This window comes from Haliotis rufescens, unplaced genomic scaffold (assembly GCF_023055435.1).
Source record: "Haliotis rufescens isolate VD_foot unplaced genomic scaffold, xgHalRufe1.0.p SCAF_1, whole genome shotgun sequence".
Lineage (NCBI taxonomy): Eukaryota > Metazoa > Mollusca > Gastropoda > Lepetellida > Haliotidae > Haliotis > Haliotis rufescens.
In genome coordinates, this window is record NW_025963779.1 from 11,663,559 (window position 1) to 11,681,906 (window position 18,348).

An 18,348-nucleotide genomic window follows, 5' to 3' on the forward strand; every position below is an offset into this window, starting at 1 on the left:
AGTAGTCAAGTAGATTGGTTGTCCAGTGTGGCTGAGCACAGATAATGCTTGGATAATATATGTAGGTCTCAACCTGGAGGACTGGGTTTCAGCTGTGTGTGTCAGTGATTTAGGGTGCCCCATGAAGATCTGGGTTAAAACTGATCTTAGGCAAACCATGCTAGGCAACTAACAGGATCAGGTGGTCAGGCTGACTGATTTGGTGGATGCATGTCATTGTAACCCAATTGCGTAAATTGATGCTCATAATATCACTTGATTGTCTGGTCCAGGTTCGATTATTTACAGATCACCAGACCTGTGAAGATCCAGGGTAGAATAGGTCTTCAGCTTGCGTAAAAGGCGACTATGGGATCGGGTGGTCAGGCTCGCTGACTTGGTTGATGCATGTCATCGAACCCAATCTCGTGGATCAATGCTCATGATATTAGTCACTGGATTATCTGGTCCAGACACGATTATTTACAGACTGCCGTCATATAGCTGGAATATTGCTAAGTGCAGCTTTAAGTAACAAACAAGCAAACAAACAAACTGTTTACCCTCCACTATTACCAAAGGGCAACCAGGTCAAAGCCTGGTCTCACCTTTTGCATTTTAACTTCAATGGTTTTGTACACTTTTCTTCCTTAAAATACAGTAGGGAGGTGTGTACAATTAAAATAAATATATACACGCAGACAATGAGATTTGATTTTTTCCCAAAGCAAAAAGCAATACTGCCAACTTGTAACACTGGGAATTGCATGTCAACAAATTTGCAATCAAGTACGCCAGTTAGGCCCGTTATTACAATGTTTTACAGTTCAATACAAATATATCAGGTTTAATGATTTTATTCCATTTCATTAAAATTTCATTTAATGTCGTTTATAGTAATTCCGTCAAAAACGTGTGATCTGATCGGCAACTCAACATTATTTACAGCATTCACGATCAGTGTACGTACTACTGCTATTGGCACATTGTCAGAATAAATAGAAGAATTAGCTCATGGACAGCTGTTATTCGACTTTTGGAAGTCAATATTTTCTTAATCTTGTATGATTTTGTCATGTTTCATATTATGATCAATTGCTGATTGTTCAATCTAACACAGTGACATGTAAAACTGTAACATACAAAAAACTAACTGTTGTTAGACCAAAGGATTATTTTGAAAACATATCTTAACAAGCAGTAACTACAGTAACAAGATATCAAAACATTTTATTACTCGTATATGACAGTGTCAGCATTAATTTTGTTGCGTTCAAAACCATTTTAGTCATTTATGTAGGATTTTTACTGACATTGGGAACTCATGCATGTACAGGTGATTGCTGTTTCTTGGGAATTATAACACACACTGTTAGTGATCGATGCATGTAGAGCATGTGTAGCAGGGCGTGGAGTGATCCCACAGATGACATCCTTACCTTGTCAGCTTGCTGACGGGGTTAACCTCTTTGGTCATGTGGACAAGGCGTCCGACCTGTGATCAGAAGGTCCGTGGTTCGAATCCCATCACGGGACTCGGAAATTTTATGGCCGCCACATTGGCGCCCAACGTGGGGCTGAGCACGTTCATATTAAATTTGAGCAAAATAAGCCTCAGTACCCTACTATGCGGCCCGGGACGTGCCTTCTGTTGACGGGGTTAACCTCTTTGGTCATGTGGACAAGGCGTCCGACCTCTGATCAGAAGGTCCGTGGTTCGAATCCCATCACGGGACTCGGAAATTTTATGGCCGCTACACATGCATGGCATAACAGGAAATACAAGTGATTTTATAAAAAAGCATTTTTATTGCAAAATATTAACATTGACATTTTGACCAAGTGTGTAATCTTCTGTTCACGCCAGCCAAAACATCACCAGAAGCAAATGATGTGGTTTTTGACTGTGCATTATACACAAGATAGCATTTTTCTTAAAATGTGTTGGGCACGCCAGAAACCTATGATTGTGGGTTCGAATCCCGGTTTGCCTCGATTATGTTTCTCGGTTTGTCAGCACCATATCCGTTCTCGTGGGTTTCACTGAAGTGGTAAACGTCTGAGACCTGCATCCCTTTGAGCTTTCCTCCCACATTAAGCTGACACGCCACGATATAACCATGGAATAATGTTAAAAGCGGCGTTAAAACCCAACTCACTCACTTAAAATGTGTACTCCAGAATGGGGGTGTGTATTACATACTCAAGTACATATATTACACAGAAGAAAATACGGTAATATGGCTCACACATGGCTCACTGTAGCATAAAACGCCCATCACTCACTTGGAGCACAGACAAGGCTGCAACAATCCTCTTGGGTTGCTAGAGCCTAGACATGTGTTTGTCATCTTGAAAAACATAGAGAAAGTGGGGGGTATTTTCTTTCAGTACTTTCCCATCTGTCACTGTCACAATCCCTGAAGAGTGACAATAAGGGAGACAACTCCTCACTCAAGTGACTGTCAAGTGATATTAATGTGTTTCTGCCTTCAATCTATATCCACTTGAAACCCTATCCTCCCCACTTATTAAACTTGACTGTTCTCTGATTGGGTGGTTGCCCCAAGAGATGGTGCTTGTTCCCTTTGAGAGTCAAAATGACTGACAAGTCTGGTTCATAAATTTCTTTGTTGAAGGAGGTGGTAAAATGAACTCAGATATGATTTATTGACAATTCATAATCTTTATATGCACCAAGATCTGTGTTGGGCACAAAGAGCCGTAGTGTAGGAAACTCAAAAGTTGGTACAGCAAATTTCCTCAGTGCACCCAGTAGTCAAGCAAACATTATCTCACATGTTGGCCAAGTCTTGGTGTCTGAGGGAGGCAGCAGCAAATCCCAGGTATATTTGCTGGAAACCTGCAATTCATGTGTTCACCCCGGTAATGTTTCTAGGTTTGTTTGCACCATACCATGCTCGTGGGTTTCCCCAGAGCAGGAAATGTCTGAGACCTGCATCACTTCGGGATTTCCTCCCACATCAAGACATGCCATGATATACTGTTCAAAGTGACATAAACCCAACTCACTCACTCACTCACTGTTGCATCAAGCACTGGTCTGTCTGTTCCAGGTGGGACTATTACCATTCAGTGGCCAAGAAAACATTTTCCTTGAGCTGTCTGGTCCATGCTCCTGTCCTTGCTCTTAGAACCTTACAGACTGCTGTGATAGAGCTGTAATATTGCTCCCATTTCCGGTGTCCCCTGCTGTGATTTTGCTGGAATATTGCTAAAAGCGGCATAAAACCATACTCACTCACTGTAATATTGCTGACTGAACTTTGGTCATTTTGAACTGATATATGACAGTCATAGATGATATACTGTGTCAAAATAATCTCAACTCACTCACTCACTTATTAAATAGGTGTCAATTTTTTAAGCATGAAATACGACATATATTCAATACTTTTTCGAAGAACTGCCTTTCCCTCCTGTATATTTGGTAGCAGCTCCTCTTTATACTGTCTCTGAAGTTTTGATAAATCTATAAGTATTTAGTAAATCATGCTCTTTCAATAACTGAGGTCTTTACCTCCCATTTAATAACAGATAAGACCTTCACTTAACACTGCTAAAGGTGGCTCATGGGCGGATAAATTTATGGACTTATTCACTGTATTGATTGACACTGTAAAGCTTTCCTTCAACAAGTTGGATACGTTTTGATGAACACCATGAAATATGAGCATTGATGTAGCGTAATTGACAAATACATAATAAATCACAAAATTTGTGTGAAAAGTTTACGTGTGCTCTGCAGAAGCATACCTGTCAACTCTCAAACATTTTGATCATAGATCACTACAGGAAATATTAAAAGAAAATTTACAATGAACTTTCAACAAAAGGGCTAAAACATACTGCTCAAAATGGTTAAAATCATTTTTAGCAGACCGGAGTCTGTGCCCCTGGACCCAGGTTAAAACAAAATCTCAATCATTAAAACAGTTTTGGGTGATAGCTATGTGGACGTGCAAAAGTCCACAGACACATGTTGTGTTGTTTTAATCTTTACAATATGCAGTAATCAAAGTACTGGTAATATGCCCATGTAGATTAATTATGTTATCAATGGCTGAGTTAATCATGCTATCAATCCCTGGTTTGGTTGGCCTAGATTCTATTACTCACGGGCCACAGCGGGCACGGGGGGCCCAGTTGTTTAAGGCGCCGCGATTCGCTGTGCAGAGTTGCTTCCCTTGGGCACGCCAGAAACCAATGATTGTGGGTTTGAATCCCGGTTGGCCCCGATTATGTTTCTAGGTTTGTCAGAGCAATACCCGTGCTCGTGGGTTTCACCGAAGTGGTAAACATCTGAGACCTGCATCACTTTGGGCTTTCCTCCCACATTAAGCTGACATGCCCTGATATAACTGGAATAAACTCACTCACAGGCCACAGGGTAAGAGGTTGGATGTTGTGTTTGAAGCTGCATCCACTCACTGCAGCTGGTACATTATCCATACACAAGTATAGGCTTCAGGCTCGTGGACCATTTCTATCCTTGACAGTACTTGACAAAATGGACCAGTAATGCTTCTGCCACTTTAGCTTGTACTTAGGCACTCAAAGCTGTCAATTACGTCCCCATTCATCCTTCTGGGTACCCATTCTACATCACCATGTGAAGTTGAGTGCTTTGTGTTTCAAATTCCTAAAATGCAGACTTGCACAGGGATCTATCAGTCAATAAACATGTGATCAAGACAACTTAACTCTATAAACTAAACTAAACAACGAAAGAACCATCATAATGAATATTGGTTGAATACTTAAGTCAGTAAGAAGATAAGCCTGCTGTGATTTGATATTTGAGGTACCCTAACTGTAGATTTGATAACTCATATTTTCATTTGGAAATGTGCACGTTCCTTGTGTTGGATACCTTTGGTGATCACTCACTCACTCACTCACTCACTGTGTTTGCTAATGAGTTTTGTTGTTGGACGTTACTAGCTATTAAGACATTTTAGTCTTCATTGGCCGATGTTTGAATTATTCACCCACTTTGCTGCAAGATCCCTCACTCACACTTTCCTTCTTTTACAGCAGTCTCAAGAACAGCAGAAAACCAGGATACGCCCTTCCATGGGCGATGGCGTGGGGTGCTGATCGTGTACGACTCGGAACGCAGTCCCCGAGAACACCACGCTCAGCCTGTTCCCGAGGGGTGTTGTCCCAACCTGCTGTTCGAGTCCCGTTTTGAGAGCGGCAATCTACGCCAAGCAAGGAGAGTGTAAGGATATAGTTTGTCTCTATTACCCCAAACACCCACAATTGGAAGGCTGTATGTTGCAATAGCCGCCAGCCATGACAGATTAACTATCGTCATATGAGAAAACCAAGCGGTCTTTAACTTCTTTTGAGTACAATATATAGTTGGCTCAGTATAGCAGTACAGCAGGTTGGACTAGTGACCCAGTCATCTATTTTGCTGCAATGCACTACACCAAGTTAGCTCCCTTTGCTGTGCCAGGTTCCTATGATTTGGCTCAAATCCCAGATTCATCCTGCCTGTGATCCTTGGTTTGTCAGCACTAATCTTTTGCTGGTGGGGTTTACATAAACCACAAACTCACTGAAAATAACTCCCACCGGTCATAGAACATTTACTAGGGTTAAAATTTGCTCAAGTTGAAGTTTCTAAAACAACATTATGACCCATTACATATCTCTCTTGGCGAACCTCAGTATATATTTTGACCCCACATATGATGGTTATAACTGTCTATTCACAATAGCCTCCTCCTTCATGTCTGATGATGACCCTCAGGGCCTCTACATGTCCGTGGTACAGATCCTCATAGGTATTTCTTGGCAGAGGAGCTAGGTCCAAATACTTGGTTCAAATATGTCTATAGATACTGTTAATGAGATGACCACAGTTGTTGTTGAGAGGATGGATACCAGTATTTATCATCATTAAAGTGACTTACAAATAAGGCAGGAGTCTTGTATAAAAAGGTGTTGTACTAGAGAGGTTCCAACCAGTTCATTCCTAGCACCAAGGCTCTATTAGCAGTACACTGAAGTGTTATAGGTACAGTTATATTTAGATAAATCAATCGTCAAATATTGACTTAGCCAATAGACTGGCAAAAACAAAGGTTTCCGACCAGTACTAGTTTGTATAGGTAGGCTGCGTGTTTGAATACTCCCCTGGTGGGATACGACATGTAATTCCCTATAGTTGTCAGGTGCCTGTTATTGGTGGATACAGTTACCCCAAGTCACTACACTTTGATTTGTTAGTGTTGGCTTGAATAAAGGTTTACTCTAGTAGTGTTTATGTAGACGTTTTGTTTTGTTAATGTCACATGTGAGTGTTTTACTGCTTAAAGAGAGGTCGTAGTTAGGTGGTTACGTTTGTCTCTCACTAGGGTATTGTAGGTATTGAGACACTGTATATTCAGAAATAATGATTTCATGTTAGGAAACTACACCCTACAATATACTGCAGATTTTATTTTCTTTGGAACCATTTCTAATCTAGTCTTGTTGCTTTTGAAATTTATCGTCACACCTCCATGGTTAAGAAGACAATTTTTCAATCTAAGAGATATTTAGAGATTTTTTATATTAGGCCTGTAATATAAAGTAATCTTTTTTTCTTTTCTCATTTATTGTTTTTAAAAAAAAGTACCTGTTACATAGAAATGGGCTTCTGCCCAGGGTATCAGAAAGTCCATGACATGTAGCACAACTTATCAGTACATCTTAGATTTTTTCGGAAAATATCATACTTCTCACTCACACATTCACTCTAATAATACAAAATATGCTGCATAGATCAAGTATGCATAAACTGTTCAAGTTTATATAAAATATTGCAGTGCTGGTAAGTACATAGTCTCAAACATTAAAGTCTTAAGTACAAAACTAAAATTAAAATGAAAGCTGCTCTTTGTTTTCGAAAAGTTTAGGATACAGCATCCAAGCTCCAGTGAATTTCTTCTGACTACCTGTCTTGAAAGCAATATCTGTTTCAATGCTGTTTTGTGTAAAAGCTTCCTTTTTATAAACATGAAAATAAGGTTTGGTATTTTGGAACTTGCATAAAATAAATATAGAATTTTGCAATAAGTAAAAGTAAATTGAACACTTTTTCCTGTTTTTATGTTCTCTTCAACTCCAAAAAGTATCAATTCTGCACAGAATGTCATATTATAAACATGAACACACTGGTCTATCCACACTGACACTTCATCCCAAGACCCGTGAAGATTCGGGGTAGAATAGGTCTTCAGCAACCCATGCTTGTCGTAAGAGGCAACTATGCTTGTCATAAGAGGCAACTAACGGGATCGGGTGGTCAGGCTTGCTGACTTGGTTGATGCATGTATTCATATCCCAATTGTGAGGATCGATGCTCATGATGTCAATCACTGGCTTGGCTAGTCCAGACTTTATTATTTACAGACCGCCATCATATAGCTGGGATATTGCTGAGTGCGGCGTTAAACAACAAACAAACAAAATAAACAAAACTTAATCCCAAAATATATAAAGTATTCTTAGTGATAATATGTTCGTAGCTGTTGTGCATTTATTTAAGCTTACAATAGTCTTAGCACTGAAGGCAAAAAAACCACATGGAGCACACTTTTTAATATATTGGTAGCTCAACCTCTGCACTACGTTTCCTATGGATCTTCATTGTTAAATAATAATTGTTTAGATGGAAATGTGCTGACTATCATGAATATAGTTAACTTGCCCCAAGTTTTGTGTGAATTCACTCAAATGTAATACATGGCTTGTTCAAGTTTCCAGTTTAGGTTTTGATGTGTGTTGTAGTAATGCACTCTAGCCCTGACTGGTTGTATGGAGAGTGATTAGGTCCTCACTTTGAGTCTGTTGTTAATAACAGTTGTTGGAATATCAACATGTAAATAGGGATGCTGCTTGTGTGGGGTGTGTTTGAGTATTTAATGACAACGCTTTCCTGAGAGTAAGTTGGGATTTCCTAACTATTGTAGCTTAGGAATTCAATTTAGGGGTGTAATATATACTCGAGAATATTTTTAGACATAATGGTACCACAATTATCACCCAATATATTATGTCTGGATTTCGTTTAGTTGTATGTTGAAATTTTGAAATTCTTATAAACAGAGTCTTTTGTGATAATGGGTTTTCAAAGGTGGAGAACATTTTGACAAATTAAAATATCTTTAGCATGACATACAAATATTAAATTCATGTATATGTTTCTCATGTATAGAAGAACTTTGATAAATGGTCAAATATGCATTATTGTATTGTATGTTCAAAGATCAATAATTAATTCCAGAGGTCAGTATGAATATGAATTGGTGCTAAAGACTGACCTGTACACAAACCGCCATACTCAGTGGTACTACTTCCGGGTCAGGAACGCAGTGCCAGGGGTCACCTACAGGTTCCGCATCGTTAACCTGCTCAAGAGGGACAGTCTATATAACTATGGTGAGTTTACTGCCATCATTGTGATTTAGGTTCACTATGGTTGGTTGAAAAGGAAAACATTGGTTAGAAAATATTTTACAAATCTTCCTCTTAATTTCATGACAAGTTTCTATAAAACTCAAGACTAGAAAACTGTTAGACTTTTAAGGTATTTCTCAAAGAAATATCCCTTTTCTTAACTTCTTGTTGAATTAATGTAGAGGATGATGTTTGTCGGATACAATATTTGCACAATGCTAACCTAAGAGTTGATACAATATAAACCTGAATTTAAATATAAAAAAATATACCGTATTCGACGTAATAAGCGCCCAGGGCGCTCTCAAAATTAGAAATAGGGGGCTCTTATTAGAATATTATTTTTGTGAAAAAAGATAAATTTCGTGGTTTATGGTGACAGCCTGAAATGTTTATGTACGACAGATATATTTTCCCAGATTTTAATTGCCCATAATTAAGGGTGCATATAACACACGAGTGTGCATTATACGCGAATAAATAAGTCTTGTGTGCATTGATCAATCGGAAGGGGTGCTAATTGGGATTGTTCACCAGCCAATATATCAGAAAATATCGCCGTGGGTGCTTATTAGAGCGGGGCGCTTATTTCATCGAATAGCGTACATACATTTTTTTTACTTTCTCTGATAACTAAATGCCACTTAATATCCTACTCATCATTTGATAGGGATATTCTGAGTGTCCATGTTGGGGACTGATTTGGAGTAATTGCTTGGAGAAGTTGTCATACAAATAGTATGCAGTACCACAATGGGATTGATGAATTTTCAACTTCCCACCAAGTTAGAATCAACTTTAAGTACGCATTGCAATGTGTTGTTTTCTGATTTTGCAACAAATGAAAGATTTCAATATCCTTATCAAACATTGAGTAGTATATGATACAGTAATGAACAGTTTCAACTCATATTCTGTTTAATTAATGTCAGGTATGCGACCGTTGGGATACTCAGAACAAAATGCTCGCGATAGGAACACTGGCTGGTATCGCACAGGGCACCACATCAGGTAAAACTTACACTCTTCTCATCAAGGTAACAATGTGATATTGTCTACCAAAAGTATACATTGTATGGAATATTGATTTGCAAAACTATACAGACAATCATGACAATGAACTGATATATACTGATGAAAAAAAGTAAAGGAAAAGCTACAAAGGGAAATAGGTTTTGAATGTCAGAGAAAATTTGACAAATTAACAATTCGCTTTATGACATAACTTGTAGATGTGAATGTGTTTGTGTTCTCACCCATCAATATTCGAACTTGCTTTTTTAAGTAAACTAACTGACCTTCACCAAAAAAAGATTTCTTCAACATTCAAGATTCTTATCTGGATGTAACCAGAGCTTTGTTGTGCTGATTTACTGAAGAGTGATATAAACCAGTAGGTACATGTGACAATTGAGCTACTTTGTACCATTTCAGCTACAGTCGCAATGTGACCTACCTTCACTGTCCGCTGCTACAGCGCGGCATAGCTTACTACTACCTGGAGTGGCAGATGGTAAGATGCATGCTGGGACACTATCACTTCCTGTGTTCCAACCAACTTTTAAACATCATATATTTGAAACTTGCAATAGAAGAAAATTAACCTGAATCTGGTGATTTTTAATACAGAACAATCAGAATTATGTCCCTTTGCTGTGCCAGGATCTGCTTGATTTATGCTTGAAGCCCTGATGTGCTGCAAAGCACAAACCCATGTTGTTGATTTCTCAATAATAGTAACATCTACAACTTGCATGCTTGGGATTTTCTTCCCACATGACCATACATCAATCTTATCAATTGCTCTTGACTGACTGACAATGATGTAGCTGTTGCCCCCCCAACAGATCCCTCCCCACAATGACACATACAACAGGCGTTCCCACTGGTAACCCTACGATCAATGATGTAACTGTTACAGGAGTTCCCTCACGCCGAGGACACATACTACCTGGCCCACTGCTACCCCTACACATTCACGGACCTGAAGGAGGATCTGGACACCCTTCTCCAGGACCCGGAGCGTGAGCAGTTCATGAGGCGGGAGGTGCTGTGCGAGACTCGGGCCGGGAACAGCTGCTTCCTCATCACAGTCACCAACTTCGGTAGGTCCAGAAATACACAGTCAGCAGGGACCTCCAAACAATAGAAGGAGCGTCACTCTTGTAGGTGCAGAAATACACAGTCAGCAGGGACCTCCAAACAATAGAAGGAGTGTCACTCTTGTAGGTGCAGAAATACACAGTCAGCAGGGACCTCCAAACAATAGAAGGAGTGTCACTCTTGTAGGTGCAGAAATACACAGTCAGCAGGGACCTCCAAACAATAGAAGGAGTGTCACGCTTGTAGGGCTGGGACAGTTTACTTGGGTTGGGTGGGTAATAGGGGGTTGGGTACCCAGGTAGTAAATTTGGACTCGTCCCAGCCCTACACTCTTGATCAGTTCATCATGAAAATGTACCCTGGATACAAATTAATATATTGAGTTGTTGCCAGATATTTGTTTGGTTTATGGCAAACTGAAGACCTTTAATAAACAAAATGTTTAATGAACTGCACCACAATATGGATACACAACCATGTTCTATAAACTGATAAAGTACTCCCTGCTTCGTTTTGTACCCAGGGTACATTTGGATGATAAACCAGCCCTCAGCATCAGTACAGAATGGCTAGATGTTAGACATCTGAGTGAGTGAGTGAGTGAGTTTGGTTTTACGCCGCTTTTAGCCATATTCCAGCAATATCACGGCGGGGGACACCAGAAATGGGCTTCACACATTGTACCCATGTCGGGATTCGAACCCGGGTCTTCGGTGTGACGAGCGAACGCTTTAACCACCAGCCTACCCGACCACCCCTTAGACATCTGAAAAACTACGGTTAAAGTATAAGAGTTTGAATCACCTTAGCGCTAAGACTGCTTTGTGGAAAGGACACCAGGTTGATATTGTAGAATGTGTATCTTGGCTCACTCATGGTAAGCATGGACACACATTTTTCTATTTTTTCTTTTCACGGCCCCACCATCCTTACTGAATAGCAGCTGCAAAACAAATAAATTAAACATAAATATTTATTTTTACTATGTCTCCTCCTAGTAATATAGACCCTCTTATACAATATAAAATGTTACATATAAATTCAATGTCTATATCACTATCAGTGATTAAGAAGCCAGCTGCAGTTTTAACTCCACAGCAGAATGACTTTCATATAGATAAATAAATGATTGACATAGCTTATTATTTTTATTTTTATTTCAACCTTGTATGGAAAAGCTGGAATAATGCATGAAACATAAAATTAAAAAGTGTGGCCATACTATATAGAGTATAAAATCATAGACAGAGGCCTCTAGTGGGTGGGTGGGAATGTTGATGATGCCCAATGGTCTGACATGGTGCCTGTTGGTCACAGAGCACTCCACACCAGGAGTCAGGAAGAAGGCGGTTGTGGTGTCGGCCCGTGTCCACCCCGGGGAGTCTCAGGCCAGCTGGATGATGAAGGGCCTACTGGACTTTGTCACAAGCTCACACCCTGTAGCTAAGGTCAGTCTCCCATTCCCATACTTATTCCCATATATATGTGTCAGTTTGCAACAAGCCAATAATGTTTGCCCGTCCTTTTTTTATTTAACCCAAGCATCTCTTTACCAAATTGTTACTTATAATAATAATGTGTGAATATTGTTGAACATTTAATAACTTTCCATTTTCTTTACTTCTATCCCCAAATCATGCATGTTTTTTCTCCCAATTGTCCTTCTGAACATATTAGGTTTTGAGGTGTTATTCAACAGTTCATCAAAAGTGTACTTGAATTTTTTATTGTGTACATTTTTCAGAAACTTCGCAATAGTGTTATCTTCAAAATAGTGCCAATGTTAAACCCTGATGGCGTGATAGTGGGGAATTACCGCTGCTCTCTCGCTGCCCGAGACCTAAACAGGAACTACCGCCACCCCCGGTGCGAGAGCTTCCCCACCATCTGGTACGTGAAGAACATGGTGGACGTGTTGGTGCAGAGGCATGAGGTGAGTTGCCACGAATACCCTTACAAGCATTCAGCCCTACAGTGAACCTGAGCACTGTTCCACAAAGCAATCTTAGCGCTACGACTATCGTAAGCCAGTGTTAAAGTATGGGAGTTACAATCACCTTAGCGCTAAGATGGCTTTGTGGAACAGGGCCCTGAACACAAACACACCAGTGAACCTGTTCCACAGATTAACTATAGTAATATGAAAGAAACAAGTGGTTTTTGAGTAGCATATTTGTCAGTGTTAAACGTTCTTGTTTTCCACTAAAATCTGTTCTTGAAATTTGATGGGTTAGCCTAGTTACTTCGCTTTGTACATGGGTTTTATCTTTTCTGGTGTCTCCTCTGTCATCTGGCTAACAATATTGCTAACAGTGCCCTGAAAGCCTATTCGATGACTGACTGACACTTGTGCCAAATCAGAATATCATGGAACACTTTTATGGACAAGATTATGGCCTGTCACCTTGATACTTTCCCTTAGATCTTTCCCTGCAGTCTCTAGTGAGTTAATTTACCCCTGGTGCCTGTATAGAGTGACATGATTAAGGAGCTAAGGTCACTTGCTCACAAACTAATGTGAGAGCAGCTGCCACCATAGCGGGAAGGCATGGATGTTCACAAGGATATACATGGCATTATTTTGACACCAGGTCCATAAGTACTTTTCTAAAATGGTTTTATTTTTTCTTTCTGACAGGTGCTTTTATATTGTGACCTGCATGGCCACAGTCGCAAACACAATGTGTTCATGTATGGCAATAACACATCCACTGAAGAAGATGTGTCTGAGTATGGTGCTGCAAGGACATTTATCAATGAGCGTCTCTTCCCTTGGCTCATGGCGCAAAAGGTATTACAATTGTTACATATCTTGATGACAAATCTGTGGCCCTTGTGTATTACAAAAGGTATTACAATTGTTACATACAGTCAAGTCTCGTTAATCCGACATCGTTGGTTGCACATGATTGTGTCGGATTAACGAGTATGTCGGATTAACGAAATTAAGTGATTTGTGATCGAAAATCGGACATCTTCACGATAGATAATAACCGTGTGTTTCCTAGTGTAAATGCAAGTGCTACTGTCTTAACAACTTGCTTCATCTACTTAAAATAGTCTGTCAGTGTTTTCTGTTTCTCACATTTTGAAGGCACATTTCTCAAAGTCCCCTGTTCGCTAGACGTCTAGGGCTGGTGGTTCTTCAGCATCAACATTGTCGAGGTGTAATTTCATTTGTTTCTTATAATAAAGCTTGAAATTCTTTATGATCCCGGCATCTAGTGTTAATTGTTAAAGTTAATCTCTGCAGCCAGTGCGTGTCAAAACACGGGGTTGTGTACTCGCGGGCAGATGACCACAGAGTACGCTGACCACTGTGTCGGATTAACGAGATTAATGAGTGATTTCGGTAATTCGTTGCAAATAAGGTGTGTCGGAGTCGGAGTGCGAGAATGTCGGATTAACGGGACTAAATAGCGCTGAATCAATCAGTTCCCATCATTTGTGTCGGATAAAGCCGAGTGTCGGATTAACGAGTGTCGGATTAACGAGACTTGACTGTATCTTGATGAAAAATCTGTGGTCCTTATGTATTACAAAGGGTATTTCAATTGTTAAATATCTTCATGACAAATCTGTTGCTGCCATGATATAACTGGAATACTGTTAAAAGAGGTGTTACACCCAACTCACTCACTCACTCACTCACTCACTCACTCACTCACTCACTCACTCACTCACTCACTCACTCACTCACTCACTCTTCTTGAAGACTTGGAGAATAAGTGCTCCAATATCTTTCGATCAGACTGTATGGATGATAAGCAGACCTCAGTCCACACCAGCCAATAACTACACTGCTTCCTTTTTCAGTCCCCTGACAAGTTCTGCTACCCATCATGCAAGTTTCACATCCGGAAGTGCAAGGAGTCGACCGGTCGCGTGGTGATGTGGAGACAAATGAAGATACACAACAGCTTCACCCTGGAAGCAACGTTCAGTGGAACCACTCTCAACAGGTACTTGTGGCAGGGGGAGGCAGGGATTGGTAGTGCAATGTGTTGGAGTGTCTGTATAACAATATGTTGAAAATATACAGATGCCAATGTTGCCATATGCCATAATATATTGTCACCATGAGACAAGACAAGGTTCCCTGTAATATCAGACATACCTTGACAAATAATATTTCTTAAAGTGGCATGTGAACACCCACTGCAACAACAATATCAGTTTGCCTTTACAGAAGCCTTCTTCCACACTGGATGAACATATCTTATTGTAACAGGGACTTGTTTATTAACAAAACAACATTTCCCAAAATGCTTTCTTAGGACTGATGAGTACCCTAATCTCAAGGAGGTGTTCAGATTCGTCTCATCATGTACCTTATCCTAAAACTTGCATTGCAGTGGGCAGGGTCGGCACTTCAACATCAGTGACTTCATGGACATGGGGAACACCCTGGGTCAGGTGGTGCTGGACTACCTGGAGCTGCAGCAGAACAAGGCGTTAGTACTCTGCTATCACTGGCTCTTTTATACTGGGCTACCACTGGCTCATTTATACTGGGCTGCCGTTGGCTCATTTATATTGGGCTACCATTGGCTCATTTATACTGGGCTGCCATTGGCTCATTTATATCAGGCTACCATTGGCTCATTTATACTGGGCTGCCATTGGCTCATTTATATTGAGCTACCATTGGCTCATTTATACTGGGCTGCTATTGGCTCATTTATATTGAGCTACCATTGGCTCTTTTATACTGGGCTGCCATTGGCTCTATCATACTGGGCTACCATTGGCTCATATTTACTGGTCTACCATTGGTTAATTTTGCTCTATTTTTTCCCATGAGCTTATTTTGGTCCAGGGTTTGTACTTGGCTCATTTTGTTCCTGAGCTACCATTGGTTCAATTTGTTCATGAGCTCATTTTTCATTCAAGGCAGAACAGATTTTCATGTTGTAAGAAACAATATGAGTATTGGATGGACACAATGAAGTATAGATATAAAGTGGACAGATGACCAAAACTGCTTGACCTGACTGAGAGTTGGTCTTCAAAGTCAAAGGAAATGTTTACACTGTCATCAACTGTGTCACCTCTTCTAGGCCTAGTCACATGCATTAATTAATCAAATTCATGTTTCTGAAGTCATGGAATATTTAATGTCCATACGAAAAAGCCAATGGATCTTTTAGATCTGAAATGACACAAATATGTTGTGTCAGTACATGTTTGTGTTGGTTCCCGGAAGTGAGCAAGCAGTAAAGTGTGACTTTACTCTTTGTTGCCAGTCGCCAGACAGAGGTTGTCCTTGACCTTACAAGAGTGATTACTCAGGATATTCTAGTGAGTCGAGGGCTCCTCCCACAGGAAACCAAGATCCCTAGCTTCACTGAAATCGCCATGTTGAGACAAGGTAAGACCTTCAGTCACTTCATTATTTGGATGATGTTTCTCTCTGTGGGTATCCAGGATAGATTGGTTCTTGTCAGAGGCAATTAAAGATGGGGAGGTCAGACTCTTTCACCTAACCGCTTGTATGGAGGATGTTTCTCTCTGTGGGTATCCAGGATAGATTTGCTTTTGTAAGAGGCAATTAAAACAGATTGGGTGGTCAGACTCTTTGACCTAACCGCTTGTGTGGAGGATGTTTCTCTCTGTGGGTATCCAGGATAGATTTGCTTTTGTAAGAGGCAATTAAAACAGATTGGGTGGTCAGACTCTTTGACCTGACTGCTTGTGTGGAGGATGTTTCTCTCTGTGGGTATCCAGGATAGATTGGTTCTTGTCAGAGGCAATTAAAGATGGGGAGGTCAGACTCTTTCACCTAACCGCTTGTATGGAGGATGTTTCTCTCTGTTGGTATCGAGGATAGATTTGCTTTTGTAAGAGGCAATTAAAACAGATTGGGTGGTCAGACTCTTTGACCTGACTGCTTGTGTGGAGGATGTTTCTCTCTGTGGGTATCCAGGATAGATTGGTTCTTGCTGGAGGCAATTAAAGATGGGGAGGTCAGACTCTTTGACCTAACTGCTTGTGTGGAGGATGTTTCTCTCTGTGGGTATCCAGGATAGATTGGTTCTTGCTGGAGGCAATTAAAGATTGGGTGGTCAGTCTATTTGACCTAACTGCTTGTGTGGAGGATGTTTCTCTCTGTGGGCATCCAGGATAGACTGGTTCTTGCTGGAGGCAATTAAAGATTGGGTGGTCAGGCTCTTTGACCTGACTGCTTGTGTGTTATGGTGCCCTGATGGCATGAGTTCTTTGTCAGGCTTTCAGTCACCGGATTGCCTGGTTCAAAAATGATTACTTACAGGTTGTCATATTATAGGTGTAATATTGCTCATTGTGGCATTCAACCACATGCTCCCTTCACTCACTCACTCACTCACTCACTCACTCAACTCACTCAACTTACTCACTCACTCACTCACTCACTCACTCACTCACTCACTCACTCACTCACTCACTCACTCACTCACTCACTCACTCACTCACTCACTCATGGATGATGTTTCAGATTCCAATCTGTCCGAGATGGAGGCAGAGATGATCCAGGAGGATGCCGAGAAGTGGACTGGTGTCATTCTGTCCCTCGTGGCCAAAGATCGGGAAAAGTCCCAACTGGAAGAAAAGCCGGAGAAGGGAAAGAAGGAGTTGAAGGGAACGAAACCGGAGAACGGGGGGAAAGAACCAGCAATAACACGGAAGGAAATTGATCAGCTTATCGATAACATGTCACTCAAAACAATGGATGGCTGTCTGAACATTCTCACAGAGCTCAGTGTCCGAGATGTTATCACGGAATCAGAGTAAGTATCAACATGCTATTGTAACAGTTTTGTAACAAACCAAAATAACTCTTTCAGTGATGTTATCATTACATCATTATGTCATTGAACAAACAGCCGTAAAATTGCCAAAATGCCATTTGAATTTGAGAAGTTGCACACACAAAATCATCTTTCAGGTGGTTTCGTCAATATGGAAGCTTGGAATAATTAAAATATTTGGTCAATCTTTTGTTGTTGTCAGATTGGGTTAACTTTTTATTTGTCTAAGTTATTTGTTTATAAGTCTTGAGTTCCAGAAGATGACCATGTCACTAAGTTAGTTGTTACTAAAGTTGTTGTTTTCTAAAGTTTAAGTGTATTAGATCTCTTTGGTTTTTCAGGCAGTCCATTGTACATGCTGCTTGTCTTAGGAACTGACTCAAATGGATTGGATGATGAGAAAGAGTAACCTTGCTGATTGTTTGGACTATTGAGAGAATGGTTGTCTGTACACTTTCTGCTTCACATTTCAGTTCAAGTGATAGCGACAGTGAATCAGAACCAGAAATGAAAGAATCTAAAACTCGGAAGAAAAAGCGGAAATCCCGCAAACAGCGGGACCGTGACAAGAAGACACCAACCCCAGCTGAAAAAAAGGAAGAGTCGCGGATGAAAGCTTTGTCTGTGAGTGTCTCTTGTAACCATAGTTACAACTTCAGTGTGTTGTTGAATAATCCAGTTGCCACAAGTGTGGTAGTTACATTCTGTTCTACAGTTAATGAGTGTAATTTGTTTATGTTGTTTGTCATTTTGTGTTAATTTAAATGCACTGAAAGTTGCTGTGATTTGATTGAAACAAAACGCACTCCCACTAATGGTTTCCATGTTGCATTGTAAAACATACTAACACAAAGAGACATGACTTGTTTGCACTCCCGATATATCACAGTCTTGATACTCCAGTGTGTATATCCCCAATCTAGTATGATAAATAAAGTGGTACCATGGCTTCATTTATAAATATTGACAGTTGTGGGTGACCTTGCCTAGGGACCGTTCTTCA

General features: G+C 40.3%; 1 protein-coding gene across 20 annotated transcripts in view; it reads left to right on the forward strand.

Moving 5' to 3' along the window:
- Positions 1-18,348, forward strand: part of LOC124147753 (cytosolic carboxypeptidase 2-like) — a 98,987-nt gene that overhangs the window by 62,487 nt on the left and 18,152 nt on the right. For all 20 annotated transcript variants that reach the window (XM_048383091.1, XM_046518562.2, XM_046518601.2 and 17 more), the window contains 13 exons: positions 5,038-5,224; positions 8,282-8,436; positions 9,387-9,465; positions 9,889-9,967; positions 10,376-10,559; positions 11,875-12,005; positions 12,302-12,490; positions 13,196-13,348; positions 14,374-14,519; positions 14,913-15,011; positions 15,804-15,928; positions 17,033-17,324; positions 17,819-17,969. In XM_048383091.1, coding sequence (XP_048239048.1) covers positions 5,038-5,224; positions 8,282-8,436; positions 9,387-9,465; positions 9,889-9,967; positions 10,376-10,559; positions 11,875-12,005; positions 12,302-12,490; positions 13,196-13,348; positions 14,374-14,519; positions 14,913-15,011; positions 15,804-15,928; positions 17,033-17,324; positions 17,819-17,969 — 1,970 coding nt within the window. The remainder of the gene's footprint in view (positions 1-5,037; positions 5,225-8,281; positions 8,437-9,386; positions 9,466-9,888; positions 9,968-10,375; positions 10,560-11,874; positions 12,006-12,301; positions 12,491-13,195; positions 13,349-14,373; positions 14,520-14,912; positions 15,012-15,803; positions 15,929-17,032; positions 17,325-17,818; positions 17,970-18,348) is intronic.